Source organism: Ambystoma mexicanum, chromosome 4p (genome assembly GCF_040938575.1).
Source record: "Ambystoma mexicanum isolate Mex_15411 chromosome 4p, UKY_AmexF1_1, whole genome shotgun sequence".
Classification (NCBI taxonomy): Eukaryota; Metazoa; Chordata; class Amphibia; order Caudata; family Ambystomatidae; genus Ambystoma; species Ambystoma mexicanum.
In genome coordinates, this window is record NC_090927.1 from 229,224,060 (window position 1) to 229,246,973 (window position 22,914).

Genomic DNA, 22,914 nt, shown 5'->3' on the forward strand with positions numbered 1-22,914 from the left:
ACCACTAGCATCTCTTCTGTCCCCACCAGCTGGCCCATGTTGGCTCCGACCTTCAGGGAGCATTGCTGTGAGCTCCGGTCGGTCCTAGGACTCACCTTTGGTCTGGCATGCCTTGTACCAACTTTGTTACAGCTATGCCGGCACCATAGCTGCGGGGTTCCCTCTGGGATGCTCTACCGACGCGAGCCGCACGGTCCTCCATCAGGTATGTCAGCTGCTTTCCAGAAGGGAGAAGGGTCTTTCCACTTCTGACCCTCGACAGACGCTTCGCCTTCTTGCCTCACAGCCCGGTGCGCCTTGCTAATCTTCATCGCACCACCGACCTGCATGCGACTCCTCCAGGGCTGAACTCTCTTTTACTGTTTTCAGTCTTCTGTTTTCAATGTGACTTGACCAACAGGAATTCGGAAACAACGAGAATGTTCACTACTGGTTCCAGGAGTGCTCTTCATGCTTCCACATTGCCTCCTCAGCTCACTACCTGACCTATAGACCTCCCTTGGGTAGACTAGACATTTCTTCATCCCAGTGCTTCCACTATACTTCTCCTTTGTGTCGACTAGATTCTTCCTCGTTCCAGTACGTATGATTTTGGCTACATGACCTATGTACATGGGGTGACAAGACAAGGGTGTGGTAGGTGTGGGGGACTGGACTTGAGTATACCGCATTCTCCTTGGATTGTCATCCCTGCTCCCCCTGAGATCCTCCTGTTGAGTACTACCCCCAGGGGGACTATCGGGTAGCGACCTCACCTCCCTTGCCTAATCGGAAGGTCACCCCTCGGGGAGACATAACAACATTCCAGGATTTGTCACAGTGCACTCAAAATGATTCAGTATTATGGGCCCAGAACCAATATCTAAAACAAGCATGGCAAATAAGAAGGAAATGCACATGTTTCTAATATTCTGACTTTACACATTGGTAATTATATTTTTTAATATTTAATTTCAATGGGTGTTTTCATGTTATATGATATGTATGGATTATTTCTCTATGTGTGTTGTATGTGTTTCATATTGATGAAATATATGTTTAAATGTGAATTTTATGGTCTTTGATACCAAAATGAATTAATTACTACTACTACTGTGGTGAGGGTGAGAGTGAATCAGGTAATCATGGAATACTTCCCTTTAAGGAGGTAAATGAGGCAGGAGTGTCCCCCCTCACTGCTTCTGTTGACCCTAGCCCTGGAGCCATTAAAGAAATCATGTTTTGAAAAAGGCAAAATGGCAGATGAGGGGGGGCATGAAGAGGGTTGAGATGTGCAGAAGGGGCACAGCAGTCATTCTGAAGATTGATGAACATGATAGGGTAATTTTATAGACAGTCAGGACTGTTAACAAACTGCTTCAAGATCAGTGATTTTTCCAGAAGGAAAGTGGAACCATACCAAGACACTGGAACTCATTTTGAGTTTGTCAGTGGGATCAAAAATGATAGTAATACAGTGGTAACTTAGTTGCAACTGCATTTACCTCTGCAGTACTGCGCCGCCAAACTATGGGGTTGGAGGTAAGGTGGAGGAAAAACTTCTAGCAAAATGCTGGAGGTAATTTGGCCACCTTACTGCCAAAAAAACACAACAATTTCGGCGGAATTACCGCTGGTAGTAATTCTACCAAAATTCCCATGGATTCCATAAATGGAGAATGACACCCCCAGCTATGTTTGAATGCAAATGGTGAGGGATGGATTTGCAAATCCAGACCTAGTCCCAGTGTTGGACACATTTATGGGAGATGTCACACATTGGATAGAGCTTACCGTACCGCTCTTTGGAAAGACAACACTTTTCCAGATGATCTCTTGACAGCCTAACCCAGATCCCCCACAGGATACAAAACATGCCATGGAAGAGCCCAAGGATTCCCTGAACAAATCTAGAAAGGGTACTGTGAAAATCCGGGGCAAGGGTTCCTGTAGCAAAAACATAAATGGAATAAATAGATCAGTCTCCGAAGGTGGAATTGGATAAGTTGATTTGCTGAAGTATTACTGGGGTTCAGAATAGATCAATGAAAGTGACTGGCTTCTTGCGGCTTGGTGCAAACCCTCAGTGAAAACAACTCATGGTTACCTTTCTTCTATAGGCTGACTTCACTGAGTTCACAAAGACAGTAGTAGTGATTAGAATGACAATTATATTAAACTTGAGCGAGATTAATGGTTACCACCTCCATGCAGCTAGTGTGCCATATGACTGGACTATGATAATAATACCTGCTGCTAAGTTGTCAGGTTTGGGCATTCTGCAGGCAATAGAAAATTTGAGGCAAAAAGGGGAAAATTGCTTCACTAGATAACTATTGTCTGGATATAGCTGAAAGGTGATTTTCACCCCAGGTGTAACGAAATCATGATCTGGAGTTCCTCCATTGTTATGATATGATATAATATGATATGATATGATATGGCATTTTTAACGCGCCTATACAAAAGTGTTTCAATGCGCGACGAGGCAAGGGAGGGGGAACAAAGGGAGGACAGACAACGATCCTACTAGGCTAGGTGTCATTCAGATCGCACAAGTGCGTGGGAAGGGGGCAGGGACAGTGCAATACATGGGAATAGATAATAACAATAAGTAAAAGTAATGGCCAGCATGTGGAAAGTGCATGGGTAAGTACAGACATCATGTGTCAAGGGCTGGTAGAGGGACTCTAGGGATACAGAAACAGTCCCAAGTGCGGGAGTTGCCAGGCACGCAGTGCAGGTGTGTGACGCTGGTGAGGGGGGGACCTTGGCCCGAGATCAGAGGGTGTCCAGGTAACCAGTGCAGTTCCGGTTACAGCCAAGAGGTCAGCAGGGGAGAGGAGGAGAAAAAGCAGAAGCAAAGAGAAAGGTTTTGAGGTGCTTCCAGAACCGGAGATGGTTCTCCTCAAGTTTAAGGGAGGCTGTTCCAGTTGGAAGGCCCAGCCTAAGAAAGAGATCTACCTCCAACTCGTTGCTTGGAGAAGCGACTGATCCTGAGGGAGTTGGAGGCGGAAGAGCGAACTCGACCTCGAGAAGGAAGATATTTAGGAAAAGAAAGTTGAAGGTATTGAGGCTCCATGACCCAGTAGGCCTTATGGACAATGTTGATCTGTTTAGTGCAAAAAGTGGTATATGGTGCATTAAGTCAACCATTTTGATCATTGATTGCATAAGAATCGATACTCCAATGTTGCTGAAAGACAGTTTGTGTATTAGTTTGCACCTTTTCATGGCTTATTGCTACGTAGTAATAATATGAAGTGCTTCTAGAATGATAACTAAACAAGTGAAGAGTTGAACGAAGGAGGAAGAAAAGGGGTAGCACAGTGGAGAAAGTCCATAAAATAATCAGCAACTTTAGTAAGGCAGTAAGTCAATAGTCAAAAATGATGTTGCACTCGTTAAACGGGCTGGGATAACATAACTGGCATGATGTGGTTTCTGCTGTTTAACCTGCTCTAAATAGTCTTTTGACAGGGCTGTGGGTACGATGGGTTTTCTCCTTCTGTGCAGCACAGCACTCGTTAAACGGGCTGGGATAACATAGCTGGCATGATGTGGTTTCTGCTGTTTAACCTGCTCTAAATAGTCTTTTGACAGGGCTGTGGGTACGATGGGTTTTCTCCTTCTGTGCAGCACAGCTTTGGACACCAAAGGGTTCCTACATTAGATTTAAAACCCATTGAGCTAGCCAGTGCAGAATCTACAGATGTTGCCTTGGCTGCTGGGAGGTATTCTTAAATTAGCTTGGGTTTGTCTTGTCAGGTAACCTTGACAGATCAAGAACTGCTCCGCCCTTGTTCAAGAAACCGAAAACATCCACATCAGGATATATAGCACACATGCATCCAACAACCCCAATGATCAAGCCCGCATGCACAGGCAGTGGTAGTTAGCACATGATATGAGGTCCTCCAGCCCTATCCCATGCACGATCAAAATATCTCTTAAATCTCTGGCTACTATTGTTAACCCCGGTCCAACCCACTGCAGAGTGTCACTTACAAGATCCATACATCCTGGGATCACCAGAGGTCGTGGCATATTTGTTAACATAGTAAGAGTTTCATTATCTTTGTGCCCACTAACCCTGATCCTGCACTTAAGTACAAGTTCAGATTGACCCATTGGCAAGGACCAGTGTCTCCCCCTAACGCCCACCCAGATGTGTCTCCTGAAGGATGACAGGTACATCGCATACTGACCAATAAATGAACATAGTCATCTCTTTGTTTTCATCAAGCAATCTGTTAACATTCCATGTCATACATGTTAATGTGTTTCTAACCAGTCCCCCCTTTTTTAACACAATGAATCTACTTTCATGTAGCCAATCTATACCAATTAGCTGCATGTTTGTTATCCTTTTACACAATGTAGGTGTTTCTGTAGCAATGTTGTATTTCTCAAGTTAGTGCCAAATAGCACATTTGAGACTGTCCTTATCTCTGCATCACTTCCCACACTTCCCTTGAACTACACCCATATCCAACTTTATGAAAAGAACAGAACTGTATTTTTATTTTGTATTTTTTTATTTTTTTTATTTTTTTATTTTTTTACTTTTTTATTTACGTTTTGGTTGTAATAAAACCTTTCATAGTTACAGTTATATAAAAGAAAGACGAGACATACAAAAAAGAGAAATCACACAAATACAGATAAAAAGATTCATGTCATGACAGAAAAAAGAATTGGACACTCGGTGTTAGGCAGAATTATATGCAGTACCTTTTGGGAACACGACACACAATTAGGACTACAACTGGCAGCACAAATTCACCTTTGGTACAAGCCTGTACTACACAGTAAAGCGGTAGCAATGGCTGAGCAGGCAGACTTATCTCAAGAGCAAGGGAGCAGTATCAAATAGTTACATGAAGGACAGCAGTTACTATGATTCAAACAAACACTGACTCAAGGTTTCCAACTAAAAGAACATACATTTATTTACTGTTCAGTTGTATAACATTTCACCAAAGTGAAGCCGTTCAGAAATCACACTCTTAATACACCACACCACTTCCAATAGTTGACAGACAAGTTAAGCTCACAAAATGAAGTGGGAGCAACATGGCACTCTGTTAATTAAAAAGGGAGGGAAAGACAAAGTTAGGCAGAAGAAGCAGTACCAGCAGGTAAGTAGTCAGGGCAATCTAGAAAGAGGAACTACAGTGATGGTATCAAGTAAAATAGGCTTAGGGCCAAAGGCAATAGGACAAAAGTATTTTGCTGAAGATCACACATTTTAGGGTAGTTCGCGGTTAAGTCGTTGCCAAGAGTTCAGAATGAAGTTGGCCGGCAGAAAAGTTAGCTTAAAGAGAAGAGAAGGACAAGCCCCTGGATTGTCGAAAGGTTTCACACCCTTGCACCGCGGCTGGACAAAACAAACAACCAGATGCTGAACAGTAGCTTAAATGGAGAAGAAGCTGTGGCTGCAGCGGACATTCCTGGTAGTTCCAGCAGGCTCACGGTTCCTGAAGTGACTGTTGAACTGACACGAAGTAGGAAGACTGGAGGTCCTGCACCACCCAGGGAAGAAACCAGCAGCAGGGCCAAGCAACAAATAAAAGGTGCGCTCCTTAAAACCCAAGCAGGGTCCGACCTTCCTGCTATCCGGCCCACTGTCGCTCTGTACAGCGAATTCGACCCGAAGAGGGAGTCCTGGCTTGGAGTTTGGGTGAACTGGTTGGTCCCACCAGCTCAAGGGAAGAAGATTCTCGGAAGATCCTCTCTGTCGTTGGAGTCTGAAGATTCGGACCTGCAGCAGGGCTTCACCGGGCAGTTCAGTCGTTGTAGGGGTCCTCTTCTGTCAGCTCCTCTTCGGTTCTCTTGTTCCAGTGGCGACTCTCCTCTTCCATACCGAGAGACCTGCTTTTAATGCAGTTTTCTCTCATTCACACAGCCTGGCTGTCAATCACACAGCAGGGTGGCTGTCCTGGCGGGGACAATCACCCAGCCAATCAAACAGGAGTGTGACTTGGGTTACCAAGCGAACCCATGCCAGGGGTCCTAAAAGCCCTCCCTCACATCCTGCCTACCCAGATTTTCAGGCACCTAAAGGCGAGCTTCTTTGCAGAAGCCAGCGAAAAGTCGGTGAACAAAGGAACCAAACCTGGTTTGGCGCATAGAGACGAACACGAGAAAGACTTTTCCAAAGAGAAATGGTGACTAAACCTAACCGGAGCAATATTAAAAACAATATGGTCAAGCAGTTTTAAGTTTGAGGCTACCAAGATAGCCTTAAACAATACCATGGTTATTTAAGATAACCGCAGTAGAAAAAATAGGGTAGTTACCACTGCCTCCAGCCAAGTCTTAATGGAAAGGGAGCAAAACAATGCTCCAAGAGAAACAGACAAAAAATGGATAAGTAGTAACCCTTTCCAGTACTGAATGTAAGATGGTTTGTACTGGGTTTGTGGTTTTAGAAGAGACGAGTAAAGTTAATGGCAACTTTACATGTTCTGGGGGACAGTAGTCAGCCCCAGAAAATGGAGTCAGAGTGGGAAGTCTGAAAGACAACCCTGTGTCACTGCACTGAAGGTGCTGTGTATCACACAGTAAAACGTTGATGTCTGCGGAATAGGTGAGGCTCCACAGTCTATGAACACAAAAATGTTAAGCACACACAGGAAAACACATGTAATAGTGGGAAAAGGGGCTCTCACTCTTACCAGGTGAAAACAAAGAAATACTAGAAATCCAGCAAAGCTGCTGAAGGACTCACTAGGTAAGGGAAATCAGCCATATATTAGAATTCTCCCTAACACTATGCCATCCACAGCTGAAACAGCTGCGATCTCTGGCACTCCCTCATTCCTCTAGTGGCCTAGAAACTTACCTCCATGCCCGCCATGTTGTCAATTCGACCAGGATCAGGATGTCTCTGGAACTGGGTGAGTCGGGAGATGGAAAGAAGCCACACTCCTAAAGCTTAGGCTCAGGTCTGAATCATTCATGCAGAATCACCCTCGCTTGGTGTAGGTTGTGGTGATCTCTTTCTGTCTGATGGTTCACCCCAGCTCCATATCAGCAGCAGATCAGGGAGTGTGCAGCTTCCTTGGAGTATGAGACCTCTGTTCCTCCCTCCTTGTGACTGATCTCTCTGAATTTAGGAGGTTGACGAAGTATGTCCTTGCTACTCTCATGCTTTGCATTGCAAACATGTATGGCTGGCCATTGCATTCCCAGTTGTTCCATTGTAGCCCCTCGGCTCCTGACATTTTCATCTTTCGGAAGAGCCATCTCCTCAATCTCTATGACTCAGGAGACTGGAGATGGGGTCTTTAGTGCATACAACACTTCCTGAACAAGGTATTAAGAAGTACATTTCCAGGAATATGATGGGACAATAACTGACTCAGGGGCTTAATTATGGGGTCACAAACGGTTTCATATTTTTCTCTAAAATATATATGAGCTTTTGAAGTTGTTTTTTAGTTGTACATGTTTTATAGGAATTGGTATCCAGTTGCCCTGATTTCACTGGGGATATCACCTATATAATGCAATTTCTACTAATGTCATTAGATCAGACGGTACCCAGTCAATTTACCAAAAATAATTCCAAATGATACATTTCACCGAAGACCATAATACCGAAAAACACTGAACATATTAAATCAATACATATAGGGTGGTGGGGAATGGGGTTCAAATGAGTCGGGATGGGGCTGCGGAGGCATTATAAGGACACGAAATAGGATAGGAATTCAGTGTTTTTCAGTATTTTGGTCGCAATGAAATGTACAACTCTGAATTTTCCATCGGTAATATCACCTATAACTGATCAGACCTTGAAATGCTCAATCTTTCATGATAATCTTTGGATGTTTACATAGCGCCAACTCATGGGGGAACCAGTGACAAAGTGCATAACAAATGATGTTCTACTTGTCAATTACTGTTAGCCACAGTGAGCTACTAATTTCCCATTGGAGGCATGAGTCATCCGGGAGGAAAATCATACTCCTGTCCATGAGATAACACCTCCTCATCGGTGGCGTGTGTGCTATGGATTGTGCTACCTTCTACCCTTGTGCAATCAGGGAGATATGGGGTGTGTAATTCCACTTTTGCTACTTTGTGATATTGATGAAATATCAACACTCGGGACTCCTTTCCTTTTGCTCTTTGTGGGGCTTCAAATATTGCCTAGGGCTGCATTGTGCCAGCGGGCATTTCAATTATAATTTAAAAGAACCTTATGCCACCAGTGTGTTCACCTGGATTGAAATGGAGTCCCCAAATCTAGTTCAGCCTCCATGTATTGTCCAGTGTAGAGGTTCCTTGAGAGTGTAGTCATGCAAGAAATTGATCAAACTTAGCATCCATAGCATGTTATCTTTTGCTTTAGAGTTGGTCACAGTTTATAAATCGAAGATCCCAGTGCTCTCCGAATTTTTATGCAACTTTTTTTTATAAGGATCTTGCGAGAGAAGAGTTTCAGGAGTCAGCAGTTTGTTGAAAACATTTACCAAAATAATCACATGCACAAATGTGTGCATCCGGAAAGACAAAAGAGGATTCATTTAGTCAATGCTTTTACAAAGTTAATGCCAGAAATACATTCTATATGATGTTGACAAATCATGCAGATTACTAACTGAGGAGCACCCTTTTGATCTTCTTTGTTTAATGTCGGTTTTCTTTTACAGTATTCTGCTGCAAATACACCGAAGATCTACCAGGTTGAGCCACCATGTGGAGTGCCAGGTAAGAACAATCTTGCCATTATGTACAGAAGACTCAAAAAAGATGTGCATTGCTTGTTAGGAATTGAAAGAAAAGTACACATTATAACCACTCCTTTTAAAATACGCTTTGATTTATTGCAAAGGATTTGGCTCCTCTTTTTGTTCTTCGCTCCATCTTGTTCCATTTATTTATCTGTAAATCAATGTTCCTCCTCTCAATCTTTATTTCTTGAGGCTTCCCTAAAATGCATTCTATCCCTATTTCCTCTCTGTGTTTACAGTTTTTCCTTGGTAATGTGACAGGATCCATGACATAAATGACACCCTCCTAGAAAAAGCTAAATAAACTTTATTTGGAACATTTTTGAGATGTTCAGAGTTGGTCCTCCTGCACAATTCGTATGATGGTCATTATTGCACTCAGCCTGCAGCAGGCTTGTAAATATATTGTTCTCCAATTCGCGAGACATCCTAGACTCCTGAATGCAATATGGTGGTCAGACATCTTTCTCGGGTGTTTGTGGAATAGGGGATTCCTATAACCAGCAAGCAACATTGTGCCCAAGTGACCCCTGAATCCAGAACTCAATATTTTTTGACTCAAAACATTTCTCTCAATTTGATCAAAGTATCCCAGCAGACAGTGTTGTCACACAATGAATGTTTTCTCTGTTACCTGGGGGATTTTTCTGGGCATGCAGCATTCTGACGCAACAGACGATTTTTCAATGTCCTCAGGATCCAGCATTGTCAGAGAATGAATGGTTTCTTCATTTGCTTCAGGGGTTGGGACTTAATTTTCCACCATTCAGCATTGTGACACAATTAGAGGTTTGCTCAGCTTGATCTGGGAGATGGAACACAGTTTCACAATATGCAGCATTGTAATGCACTTAAAAATGTCCAATGTTGATTGTCCTTAATCAATGTATGTCCACCCATATATTTCCCCCGGTGACTGTTCCACTTACTTCCCTCCAGAAACTTGTCAGAATGTCACTCAAATACACCTCATTGAAAGTAGCTCACTGCTTCCCTTCAAATCTGGTGTCTTATCTATTTACTTTCTTTTGTGATCAAAAAGAGCATTGTTCTTCTCTGTAAATAAATAAATAAATACAATGATCAATTAATACTTTAGCCGTTTGCCTGGGAGTTAGACACATGATCCCAGTGGTGCCAAAGAAAGTATGAATTCTCTGTTTGCTCTGGGATGTAGGACTCAGTTGCCCTAGCATTCAGCATTGCCACATAATCAATATTTGTTCAGGTCGACTCTCAGAGCTAATACTCAGTTTCCCAGCATGCAACATTGTCACTCAGTGAATAATTTCTCAGTATGTGCAGGTAGTTACAGAGAATGTCCAAAAGTCAGTGGAAGAGACCTCCACTGAGTGTCCGCACTCCGACACTAGGCCAATAACTGAGCCACTCAATTTAACAAATTATAGTAATTTGTGTTTCTTTAATCATCACACACACATAGTCAAAACGTGTTCCATTCAAATATCATTAAACATTCTAATTCTGTACTCCAAAGCAAAATTGCTCAATGCGTTTCAGACCTAGCGTCCTTTATCAAGAGCATAAATCACAGAGAAATAGGGTCAACATACATGCCAAAATACAAAGGGAAAGTAATCCAAAGTAATAAACATCCAAAGTGCTGGCCCGAACCTGGTGGAGAACCATTGAGTCAAAGCTTACGTACGATGTGCATTCTCAAATCTCTCAGTTATAATGTTCAACACATGAACAAGTTCCTACACTCCTTCTGGCATTCCTCTGGGAGCAGGGAGGGGGTCACCCATTCCTTCTGGAGATTCAGGAATACACATCTTATTTAAACCTTTGACTCAATGGATCACAAGTCCAGCTTAAACTCTCAATATCCAGCAGGGAGTATTTGTGTGAAGCCTCTCCTTCTCAGAACTATGAGGAGTAGAGAACTAATTTAACAAGCATGCATGCAATATATTTGACTTTCGTCACTTTATTCAATGCTCGACTGTAGCAGAAATACAATATAATTACACTCAACAAATTGTTTCTCTCAATTTTCTCTAGAAGTTGAATCCTTTATCCCCAGGTGCAACGTTTTCCCTCAGAAAAATGGTTTGCCTCTGTTCTCCATATGTCAGCGCCCTGCATTTTAGCACAGTTCATTTTCCCTCAGTTGCTTCTTGGAACTATCCCAGCATCCATTGCCACACAATGAACACTTTCTCCTTTCACCATGGTAGTTAGGACCAGCATCCCAGCAGCGTCACAGAATTAATGAGTTCTCGGCTCGCTCTGAGACTCAGGACCCAGCTGTCCGGCATTCACGATTATCACACAATCACTCAGGTAATTCTGGGGGTTGGTACTCACTTTCACATTATGTAGCATTGCCACAGTGTTTTACAGTGTGCTCTAAGAGTTGGACGGAATTACCCAGCATTTACCATTGACACACCATCAATATTTTCTCTTTTCGATCTGTGAGGTATTATTTTATTTCCCAGCATGCACCATTGTCACACAATGAACCGGTTTGCTCTTGAAGTTAGGATTCAGAAAACAGTAATGCCGGACAGGGCCACACGTTTTCAAACTTTTCCCGGGAAAGGTGCTTCAGTCCTCTTACGCCGGATCCTAATGTCTGCTTGCTTAAGTAAGGGACTTCACTATCCAGCAGGCAGCATGTTTGGATATAGGAAGCTCTTACTTGAGGAACACACAACAGATTTTCACTCAGCAAATAGGTTCTCTCAATTCGCTGTGGGAGTTGATCTTAGTATTCCAAAATTCACCTCTTTCGCTTAGCAACATGGTTTCGTACAGTTCTCTCTGGGAGATGGACTTGCTATCTCACCGTGGTGGGTTGTCACGAAATCAAGGATCGCTATACTCATTCTAGGTGTCCGGAGTCACTTTTTCCATACTGCAGCATTATTTTCACACAGTTTTCTCCATTCTATCTGGGAGTTAGCCCCTACATCCAGCATTGCGATGTAAGTAATGAGTTCTCAGTTTCCTTTGGAAGGTAGGGCTCAGTTATCGATCTATCGATCAATAGAATGGATGATCAAACATAATTGATGGTGACGTTTTGGAGACTTGCACCACAAATTGTATGTAGTTTAATGTTTCGAAAGATCTGTGCACATCAGCTGCGCAGCAAGGTCCCTGTTTAATGCCCTTACACAACTGATCTTGTGTTGATTCAGTAAACTTGCATACATTTTCCATGCAGTTAGAGGGTAGTAAGGGTTCTAGGCCAGGCAGAAACTGTCTATTACGGTCAGTGATAATTTAGCAAATGAAAATAAAACTGGCCTAGGTAATTACATCTGGGATATTTGATTTCAGATATTTCCTGCTGTGATATGCATACTGCCAATGGAGGAAAAACAATAAAATTGACTCAATGAACAATACTTAAAAAATTGAAGAGGTCATAATTTCTACTGAAATCAGCTAAGGTAATAATGAATAAAGCAAAAATATAAAATACATTATAATTACAAGAAAAACACTAGGTAAGGATCAGTATGGTTCAGAGCAGCCAAGCGGGGTTGAAGGGGGTAGGAAGCCTGATGGTGGTGCATAGATTTCACCCATTTTAAACAGAGGAAACTGGGTACGCGCAAAAGAGGCCGTGCCACCGGGAGCTGTTGTGAGGGCATTGTGGGTTACCAATGTAATCATAAATAGGTAAAAAACAAATGCATACACTCGGACAGAATTTCATTAATTTAAAAAACAAGCAAAATACTAACTTATCCTCACATTCTTCATTCTAAACCTCTCAATTTTTAATGCTTACATTACTTCCATTGTAAACATATGCACTATTCCTTCTTCATTTTTCCCACTTAAGTTTCAGCCAGTTATTGTTTATGGGATAGTTTTATACAGACACCAAATAAACTGCAAGTCAGCAAAGTGTAAGAGGAGCATGTGGGAAAATAATAAGCCTCAGAACTTAACATTTTGTTAAAAATAAATAATTGTGGTTAGTTAACAAAACTAGCTATTGAGATGTGTTCCTTCTGGGGGCTTTGCAGGATCTCTAGTCAGACTCTCCTCACCATCTCACTTGGCAATCAAAGTTGGGGGTTCAGTTAGTGGTCCGGCAATGTTGGTCACAGAAGAGCTTAATGGGATTGTGATGTCATCCTGAAGGACTACCACAACAAGAGGAACGACCAGGCGTACTAGCGGTACAAGGAAGTATATGCTGCCCACTGCAAGGGATACCAACCCACTCTAGGGGGATTCAGGACTTCTCCTCACAAACTGGTGTTGGTGGATCTTCTAACCATATGGGCCTGAAGGCCATTGGATGTATAATTGAACTCACCAAATTCCACATGTGTGATAGCTTGCTGCTTGGCATCAGTAAGTGACAACAGGCCCCGAGTAACTATTTCTCTTCTAGGTGTCCTTTTAAAACACCGTCACAATTTAAAGATTTCGGTTGCCCCATTTCTAGTATGTCAGGGTGTGGGAAAGAAAGTATGGTGTGGAATTTACAAATGGCCTTGTGGAACTAATTTAATTTTGGCAACAATGGGGCAACACTTTGAAACGTGCCCCAGTCTGTAGAAATTGTGAAGTATTATTGTCTATTTTACTTAGAACTCGCTACTGTCTCTTTACATTTATTTCTATTCATTCAGGATTCTTCCAGCTTGTACAATGAGGTCTGGCACACCCAGAATGCTTTTTGTTGCACTTTCCAAGGCTTTAATAATTGTATGAACTGATATTTATACCTGATTAATAATGTACATTTAATCTCACAGCTAAACTTCTATTTATGAAAGCATATACTTATTTAACCATAGAATCACACTTTATGAAACATTCTTCTTTGAAATTAAAGATACAGCACTTCAGCTCTAAATGAACAACTTGTTAGCCAACCATCAATCATTCACATTAAAATTAAATGTGTCACATTAGTCCCAGGAACAAACATGCACCGAGCCACATTTGCAGATGGCTATTCATTCATTTTGTGGTAGAGTGTTGGAGTAATATCCAAGTGGGAGGTTTTTGATAGTATGTGATAGTGTGTGATGCAAATTGTGCATTTTAAAGAACATTTATTCAGTTACACTGGTCTTAACTGCCAGCCGCTGGTGAAGTAACTTATCAAACTGGCCCACATAGGCCAAAAACGTGCCCCGCTTTGACCCACAAAACTGTCCCACACTAGCAGGAAATGCAGGCCCATCTTTCCATCTTTTCACGCAGAGAGATATCCATCTCCATTTCATAATGCAGTCAAACAATGCCTCAGAAACGAACAGCAACAGTGCTTTCTCGCTTCACCCTCTGTCTCTTCTTTTCTTGAGCGATACACTTGCTATCACTATTAGCACCATGGCTGCCTCCAAACCGGGCTCCATTACCGGGTTCCTTCAATGAGGAATAACCGGTCATTCCAACATTGGAGGACTCAGTAATTCCTCCTTGAAGGAATCATTCCCCATTCCCATTTGAGCCCCCATAGGTTTTACCAGATGTCTGTTCAGAGTCCCGCAAAGGGAACCTCGGAATCAGCGCACCCGTAATGAAGGGTGCCGGTCCCGTACCGGCACCCTTCATTACAGGACCGCAAGGGTCGTAATGAGGCCCAATGTCATCACATTGATTCTTCCTTCTGAGCACAAGAAACCTTGTTTCAAAAGAAAAACATTTCTATCTAAACGTATTACTGATTTCCGCCTTTATGTAGCAATGTCCTGTAACAACTCTTGTCCAATTGACATGGCAGCAAGTATGCCTTTGTCTAACCAAACACGTGTTGTGACACTGGACTTGCATACTTCACATTTAATTCTGAATTTCTCATCTTATTTCTCAGTAGTTGACCACTTCTGTGGCTAAACCATTTCCCAGTTTCTGGGCTTTGGAATTGTGACACACTGGGCCTCATTACGAGTATGGAGGTAGCCATGGTGCTATTAGCGCCATGGCTGCCTCCATACTGGGCTCCAATACCGGGTTCCTGCAATGAGGACTTACCGGGTCATTCCGACATAGGAGGACCCAGTAATTCCTCCTTGCAGGAACCCATCCCCATTCCCATTTGAACCCCCATAGGGCTCAATGGGAATGGGAAGGAAGGTAATAACGGGCCCATTACAACTGGCCCGTTATTACCTCCCTCTTCCCCTCTCGGGACCCAGAAAGGACGTCTGGTTTTACTAGACGTCCGTTCCAGGTCCCGCAAAGGGAACCTCATAATAGGCGCTCCCGTAATGAAGGGGACCGGTCCCATACCGGCCGCCTTCATTACGGGAGCGCCACCCTTGTAATGAGGCCCACTGACTTTTACAGTGTTTTAGAAAATGCTAATTTTAAAGCAATTAGCCATCCCAGCATAGCACAGCAAATGTTAATGCTTTAATTTGTTAATAGCCTCAATACATGTCCTATTTCTTTTTTACATTTTTTTTTTACATATTACAATGTCCATGTTACCAATATCCTGCATGTTCTTGTTATACAGTCCCCTTACATTTCCCACCCATATCATGGTACTATTGTTATCTTGTGTCCTTTTGTCCTGGCAATCAGATTGTTCGATAACAAAATGGAAAGAATGTTGGCTTGACAAACCTGCTCAAATATGCTAACAGTCTACAGATAAGAATGTGTTTTCCTCAGGGTGGTGCCCCCAAACGTTTTATTGTTAGCTTGTATACAAAAGGAGATTTTCTAATTCATTTCTTTTAAAAACGGGAATCCATTTGATAGCAAAAAACAGGCTCCAAATGTTAAATGTTACCTTCATCAATCTGGCTGCAGAGCTACTGTTTCTGTGAACATAGCGACAGTGCTAAACTAATTAAAGATAAAACTAGGGACGTCAATATGGGTTAGGCTCTAAAAATGGCGCTAATTCCACAGGTCAGATTTAATTTTACCGCCATGAGGTCCTGTGAAATGACTATGAAATGATAAGCCCACATGTGTGCATCCCAACCATTGGCAGTAACAGTAGTTCCGCCTGGAGGAATTAGAGTACAAATGCTTGCCAACCAGTAAATCCATCATTTTCCAGTGGAATTCCATTACCACCATAAAAGTGGTGGAAATACCATACAGTAATTCTGCCAGGTGTAAATAATGTTAGAAAGCACACCGGAAGCAGCACTATGGCACAAAACTGAAAGACTGTCACAGGAGAAAAGGCGCCATATTGAGTGAGATTCAGGACAAGGTTTCAACTGTGGGGACAGTGCTTTGGGACTCTGAGGACTTCAGGAAAAGGTGGAATGACCTGAAAGTGTGGGTTCACGCCCTAGAAGCCAACCACTGTAGGGACACAGTAGCTACAGGAGGAGGGACAGTGGAGCCACTGCAACTCACCCCCCGGAGGAGACTGTAAGCAGCATACTCCACATGACATGCCTGGAGTGTGCAGGAGCGGCAGAAGTTGGAGCTTCAGCCAGGAAGACCTTGATTGGCCCAATGGCCCATTTCCCACCAGCGCTAATTAAATGTCATGCTACACACTTGCAGTCACCCAACAGAACCCGGGGCAGGGAATGCACAAACACAATTAACACATCCAACACCACTGATCTGTATATCAGGAGGCATGGCAGGTTATTACCCCCAAAATGAACCATCATAAAGAAGAAAGAGGCCCTTAATACAGGACATTCACCATAAAAAGTCAACAGCAGGTATCCTGGAGTGTCAGAGAATAACAAAGTACATCATCAATCATTGTTGGCAACAGGCACCTCACCCATGTATCCACAAAGCCTGTCAGACAAAGAGGCCCTACCCAGAAAACACACTGTACAAATCCAGCAGAAGCTGGTGGCCTGGCCTAACAGAAAACATGTGCAACAGAGCATTTGCAGCAAGCCCCCAGTATATACAGTGTGATTTCCGACAGGTGACCGGACAACTCATTTAAAAAACATGTCTCCCAACGAGCACACATGACAGCCAAGTGGCTCTAGAAGGGCCCACCACATCTGCCACTGCTATTTCTGCAAGTGTCACTATGGCACCATGATATGCTGCACTGTCCAGTCAGACATCACCCAGGAAGCTAAGTAGTCATGGTCTGAAGGACCTCGCTGTCTAAGAGCACCACTACAGCCACCTTTTGAGCCAACGACACAACTCTGACGGGTTTGGCAACCAATGCGGCCATCGGGCAGCACACAGCAGCACCTCCACCTAAGCTATATCTCACCACTGTTGGCGAAGAGTCAGGGATGCAAAAACACAACCAGAGGACACCAATGTCTCACCTGCCTGCTTTGCAGTAGCTGTGACAGGCACCACTGACCAAACATCCGCAGCTACCACAGAGAGCCAAGTATCGATTGACTCCTCTCCGCTTCCTAGAATCTCATCTCTGCACACTAGTCCATCCCCCTTAGCCACTCATTCAGCACTGCATTGGCACTATGATGATGACACAGATACACCTTCAGAGAATGATGATGCAGAAGGTGCACAGGCCCCTGTCTCTGTGGGTAGTCACTGCCATGTGACTCCCAGCCCAGTTTAGCAACACACCATGGATACTCTCTGGGAGAGGCTCACGCAGATGGAGGAGAAATAAAATTGGATGGAACGTATTGCCCAGGACAAACTGCCTTGGACCATTTGTGTCGGTGTTCAGCAGATGGCACAACTAGCATCACACTGATGAGCCAAAGGTTGCAGGAGTTGGCAGAGCACATCTGACAACAATGAGAATATCTCAATGGCTATCAACCTAACCCTGCAGCATATCCGGTATGGGTGAAAAAGCTAGTTCAGTGTCAGGTACCCCAAAAGCGATATCCATGATAAGCACACAGCCAAGGTGGTCTCTGCGACACATTCCTCGTCCTTCGCTCCAGCTCAACAAGGTGGCAAGAGAAACAGAAAAAGTGGACACTTCCATGCCATTGACTGCATGCAATGACAGTGTGGGGAGGATACGGTGTTGTGGATGAAGGTGTGGGTGGAAAGGGTATTGTGGATGAGTGTGTGCGCTGGATAGGGTGTCGGAGATGGTATTGTGAGGTGGATTGGTTGTTGGTGATGAGGGTGTGGGGATCTTAGGCATGTGTACATGTTAAATAAATAACCTAAGAATATAGGCAATTAATCCAGTGGTCATTTCCTTTCAGTGATATATGCACATTTAATGAAAGGTAACAGTACAGTGACAGGTGCATATGTGTTCAATCAAAAATAGTCAACCATGATATCCTGGCAGACTACACGTCCTTCTCTCACTTCCTTACATCCATAACGAGGTGACCTGTTGTCACCTGCACCTTCGTCATCATCAAAGCCAAGGGCTGAAGTCTCCAGAACTGGAGGCATTGACATATTCTGCTGTATACAAATGTTGTACAGCATTGTACATATAACAACAGTTATTCCTTTTTTAACTGAGCTGTAGATGTGGCCCCACCTCTATGGTGGAGGCACATGAACTTTCCCTTCAGCAGCCCAAATGTGTCTTCAATGCATTTTCTGGTCCTCTTGCGTGCCTTATTATAGAATACCTCCTGCGGTGCACCAGGATTCCTCACAGGTGTCATCAATCACGGTAACTGCAGATAGCCTGAGTCACTTTCAACAGGTAGAAAGGACGGTGTGTTGAATATCATTGTTGGTTGTCAAGTGCTTCTTAAACTTTGTGTGCTGATATGTGTTTGTGAATGACACTGCCTACATCAATTGGGCAGTCTGTAGCTTTGAAATGGTAAATGCAGATGAGTGCAATGTACCTTGCATTTATTTATTTATTTATTTATTTATTTATTTATTTATTGTTTGCTTGTTAGGCGCTTATACAATAAGAATATACTGTTTCAAAGCGGCCAATGGGCAGGGAGGGAGGGTGGGAAATACATTACAACACAATATTAAGAGCAGAGGGGGATGTAAGTGGTTTCAACCCAGCACTCCACCTAAGTCAATGCCTAGCGTGTGATGCCCAGCTGCAACCCTTAATTATATATTTTTATGTCTAAAGTTATTTTATTTCTGAACGATGTACCCTTATATCACGCCCCTCTCTTTGAATCCCCCCGGTCTCACTGAACCAAGAAGAAGGTTGTTTTGCAAAGGTAAAGATTTATTTTATGAATTTCAACAAGGTATGTATCACACTTTTATGAATTTGAACAATATCTAGATATCACACTATTAATAATTATACAATGATCAGCCTTGGGTGATATTACAATCAACAATCTCTTGTAAGCGATATTCAATCAACACTACAGCTCAGTCAATGCCTAGTCTGGGATGCTGAGGAAAACCCTTATTGATGTTTTTTTATATCCAGTTCAGTACTCTGGATGACAACCCTTGTATAACACCCCCCTCTTCACAATCCCCCTGACCCCACTGAGCCAAGAAGTAGGTTTGTTTTGCAAATTAAAAGGTTTATTTGAAAAATTAAACAATATATATATATCACACTGTTATAATAAATTAATATCTAATGGTACACTGAGACATATGAAGTGGATCCACAATGGGTAATGTTACAGTGGTACACTTGATTACTTAGGAGTAGTATAGAGGATGAGGTAGCTGAAATGCTTTATGGTTTCAAGGAAATGCAATGAGGAATAAAATGCAGTACAGAAATACTTGATATGATTTTAGCAAAAGATAAGATAATCACTTTTTCTCTGGCAATCCACCCCTCTCCCCTATGCAATGTAAGAAATGGAAGGAGATGGAAAAAGGAGCACAGAGTTCTCAGGAATGCAATCAAATACAATACGAAATTCAGTTCCCCCCCAGCAAGCTTAGAGGAAACAGGTAGGAGTTTGAAACACAGGCCCGAAATGCTTTTTAAATGTGATGGCAATGGATGGGAAAGTGTGCTAAAATTGCTTTTAATTCCCTCTAGAGGTTCAGGGTAGGTGATGGCTACTTTATATTAGTTCAGGCTCACTTGAACAATACTCTATGAATGATTAGCAGATTGCAAACGAATTTTAGCAAAGAGAAGCAAAAAAGCTGCTGATTTCTACAGATGAAGAAATCGGGCCAAATCGCAAATCGCGGTAAATTTCGCGAGTGCGAGTCTCGCGATTAGGGAAAAAGTATAGGGAGTAGGAAGTCGGTTCTAGGTTCGTTGGAAGGCCTAGATTCTAAGCTTTCAGATGAAAGCTTAGGATTTAAAGTAAAACTCAAAATGACAGGTGACAGTTTGCAGCTTTAGAATTGACAGGTGACATTTGTGCAGCTTTAAAAATGACAGATCACACGATTTCTAGGAGGCTGTTCTAATTAGGTTAAAATAGTTTGGATTAGGATTAGATTATTTTAAATAAGAGATTGGGTTCTGCACGGTTCTGGCGGATACTCACTCCTAATTTTGAAATGAATGGGCCTCGTCACGGATCTGGTCAACTGGACTGGACTGGGCGGTTCTGCTCACAGCGTCTGGGTCAGCCCTGCTCTGCTGGTCTAGCCTCTCTGGATACGGCACTGCTTTCTGGATACTGCTACAGGTTCGTGCAAAAATTCTTGGCAAAAATTCAAACAGCTCGCCCGGCAGTTGAATAGTTTGGTTGGTTTTGAGGCCTGCTGAAGAGGATTCAGCTGGTGGATTCAGGCCTCTCTCCTACAAATTCTGGAGTTAATTTCTGCTAATGGTTCTGGAGATTGATGGATTTGAAGTCTGGATCTCTGGATGTGACGTCGTCGGTCAGCATGCTCCGCAGCAAATGGAAATGAATGTCTCTACCTGTCCCAGCAGTCTCTTTTTATGTGTTTTGAAAATGGGTGTGTGCCTGGCATAACTGAGCCTGCCCCTCTCTACTTGTCATTGGCCAATTCCTCCTCTCTCCCTTGATTGGGGGAGGAAATGGAGTGTCAGAGTGATGCTGTAGGTTTTATGGTCAGAGGAACCTCCCCTTGTCAAATTGCACACAAATCTATTTCTGATCCAAATACATATTTATCTATGTATCATTTTTCTCATATTATAGGTCCAGTTTACATATTTTCTGTAGCACCAAACCATCCAATCCCTGTCTTTGTACGATGTCGTGTCCACTGATGACAGAATTCTCCCCTTTTCATCCAGATAACGACCTCTAAACCATTCCAGATTTTACACAAATGTGCACCAGGGAGATGGGTTTCAGATGATAAAGTGTCAGATTTTTAACATGCATACATTTGGAGTGAGACCCTATTTTCCGCTAGCAAACCCCCAGAATACACCGCAGGGTCCTAACGCCTCTTAAAACGTGCACAGAAAAATCACAAGAATAATGATATTACTTATATAATTTTGACCAGGCCGCACTATGAGTTATCTATCTTTTTAACTTTTGCCCTGGTCAAACAGGGGTGTGGTTTAGGTTCCAAAGCACATGGGGGAAGCTTCTGCCTGTCCCCGCCTCCAGCTCGGGTGGCTCCCAGAGGCACTTCTCCTCCCACTTCTCCCAAGAGGAAGCCACTTTACGACCCCCCAATATAACATTTGCCTGAGCCCAGGACAGTGCTTTGTTGAACCTCCTGCAGGCTGCAGGTCCCCTCCCTTTATTCAATCAGAGAGGTGTCAACTCCTTTTGGCAAGGGGCAGCAGGATGCAGCTAGGCCTGGGAAGAGTGGCTGAGCAGGTTTCAACTCCTGTCGGGGGTAGTTGTCAGGCAGAATCCAGTTTCATAAAGCCAGGTTTCAGGTAAATGTCACTTTTTGTTCCCAGTTTAAATCAAACTTACAATTTTTACATATACATGAAATAATTACTTCCTTCAAGTCATTTCAGAATATAGTTTTACATTGTATCCACCTCTTAGCAAGTATTTCCTTGGCCTGGTTTTGTTTCATTTGTTCAGTTTTACACAAATGTCTGGTGGTTTTAAAACGCTGGCTTTCTGATAGTGGTGAGTACCGGTATTGCAACCATTTTTGGGATTAAGAAAATGAATTCCCCACAGTTCTGAGTTGCTTTTTGGCAATCAACATTGCCATTCCCAATGGTTTCAGGCTACTGTGTGTGTAGCCCAATGGTGGTTTTAGGCAGTGCCCTCCTGTGCTCACAACATAATCAAAAATGGGTGGCAGCCTATTCTTCATGTTTTCCCTGTGCACTCTCTGGGGAGTTCTGGCCATCATGATGTTTTCCATGCCAGTACTGCACAGTTTTATGGTAGGGCTTGGATGCATGGGTAAAAACATCCCACAAGCCCCCCTCTTGCGATGGCCATTCTGTCCTTTCACTGATGGAACTCGCAAGATCTGGGATGTTCGCCTCCTCTTCTTCCAATTCCATAGATGGCACATTTCAGCATCTTTTCCTCCCTCAGTCGATCAATCAGTTCTCCTTGCTGGTCCTGATGGGAGGATTGGGCGGTACCCCGGGCCCCTCGGCTCTCTGCTCCCGGTCCCCGGTTGTCCTCCTTGGTCAGTCTCCATGGTTTCATCTCTCCTAGGATGATAAAGCAAAGCGGTAATACACATTCCTAGACATTTCTTTCCCACCATTGTTATGGTGGGGTGGCATATACATTTTATAGTCAAAATATTTGCGTTCTTATTTTAACAAAAAACAAGATACAATTATAAGACTTTTTTTTTCAAGTCATAATATTTCAGAGACTATTTGTGGGATATTTTAGGGTTGGAATTGAATTAGTCTGGGGCGGTCCCCTCTGGTATTGCAGAGGACTCCTCCAGTTGTTGCAGAGTGTGCCTGGGATGGCAACACTTTAGCTGATTTATATGGACCCACTTATCTTCCCCCTCTGCCAAACTGCCTTTGGGGATGCAGATCTTATAGGCAACACGGGAGATCTTGTCTATAATTTCAAAGGGTCCCTTATATGTAGGCAAACATTTTCGCTGTTTGGCCTGGTTCCTTTGGAAATTGTATAGATAGACCCGGTCCCCCACAGTATATTCCTTCCTGGTGGTCTTCAGGTCGTAGTGGGTTTTCATGCTCTCGGCTGATCTTTCTAGATTCCGCTGAGCATAGGCAAAAGCATGTTGAAGGTGTTTCCTCAAATTCTCCACATACTCATGAGTTGTGGAGGCATTTATCAATGTCTGCTCTTGGGTCCTGTAGAGCAAATGTTGAGGAAGCACCATCTTGCGTCCAGTCATCAACTCAAATGGTGACATTTTGGTTGCAGATGAAGGGGTAGATCTGATGGCCATTAGGACCAGAGGTAATCGGATATCCCAACTTGGCCCAGAATCTGCCACAAACTTTTTTAAGATGCTCACAATG

General features: G+C 43.1%; 1 protein-coding gene across 2 annotated transcripts in view; it reads left to right on the top strand.

Moving 5' to 3' along the window:
* PKHD1 (PKHD1 ciliary IPT domain containing fibrocystin/polyductin) overlaps positions 1-22,914 on the top strand; it is a 4,356,595-nt gene that overhangs the window by 235,827 nt on the left and 4,097,854 nt on the right. For both annotated transcript variants that reach the window (XM_069605754.1, XM_069605755.1), the window contains exon 6: positions 8,643-8,700. In XM_069605754.1, coding sequence (XP_069461855.1) covers positions 8,643-8,700 — 58 coding nt within the window. The remainder of the gene's footprint in view (positions 1-8,642; positions 8,701-22,914) is intronic.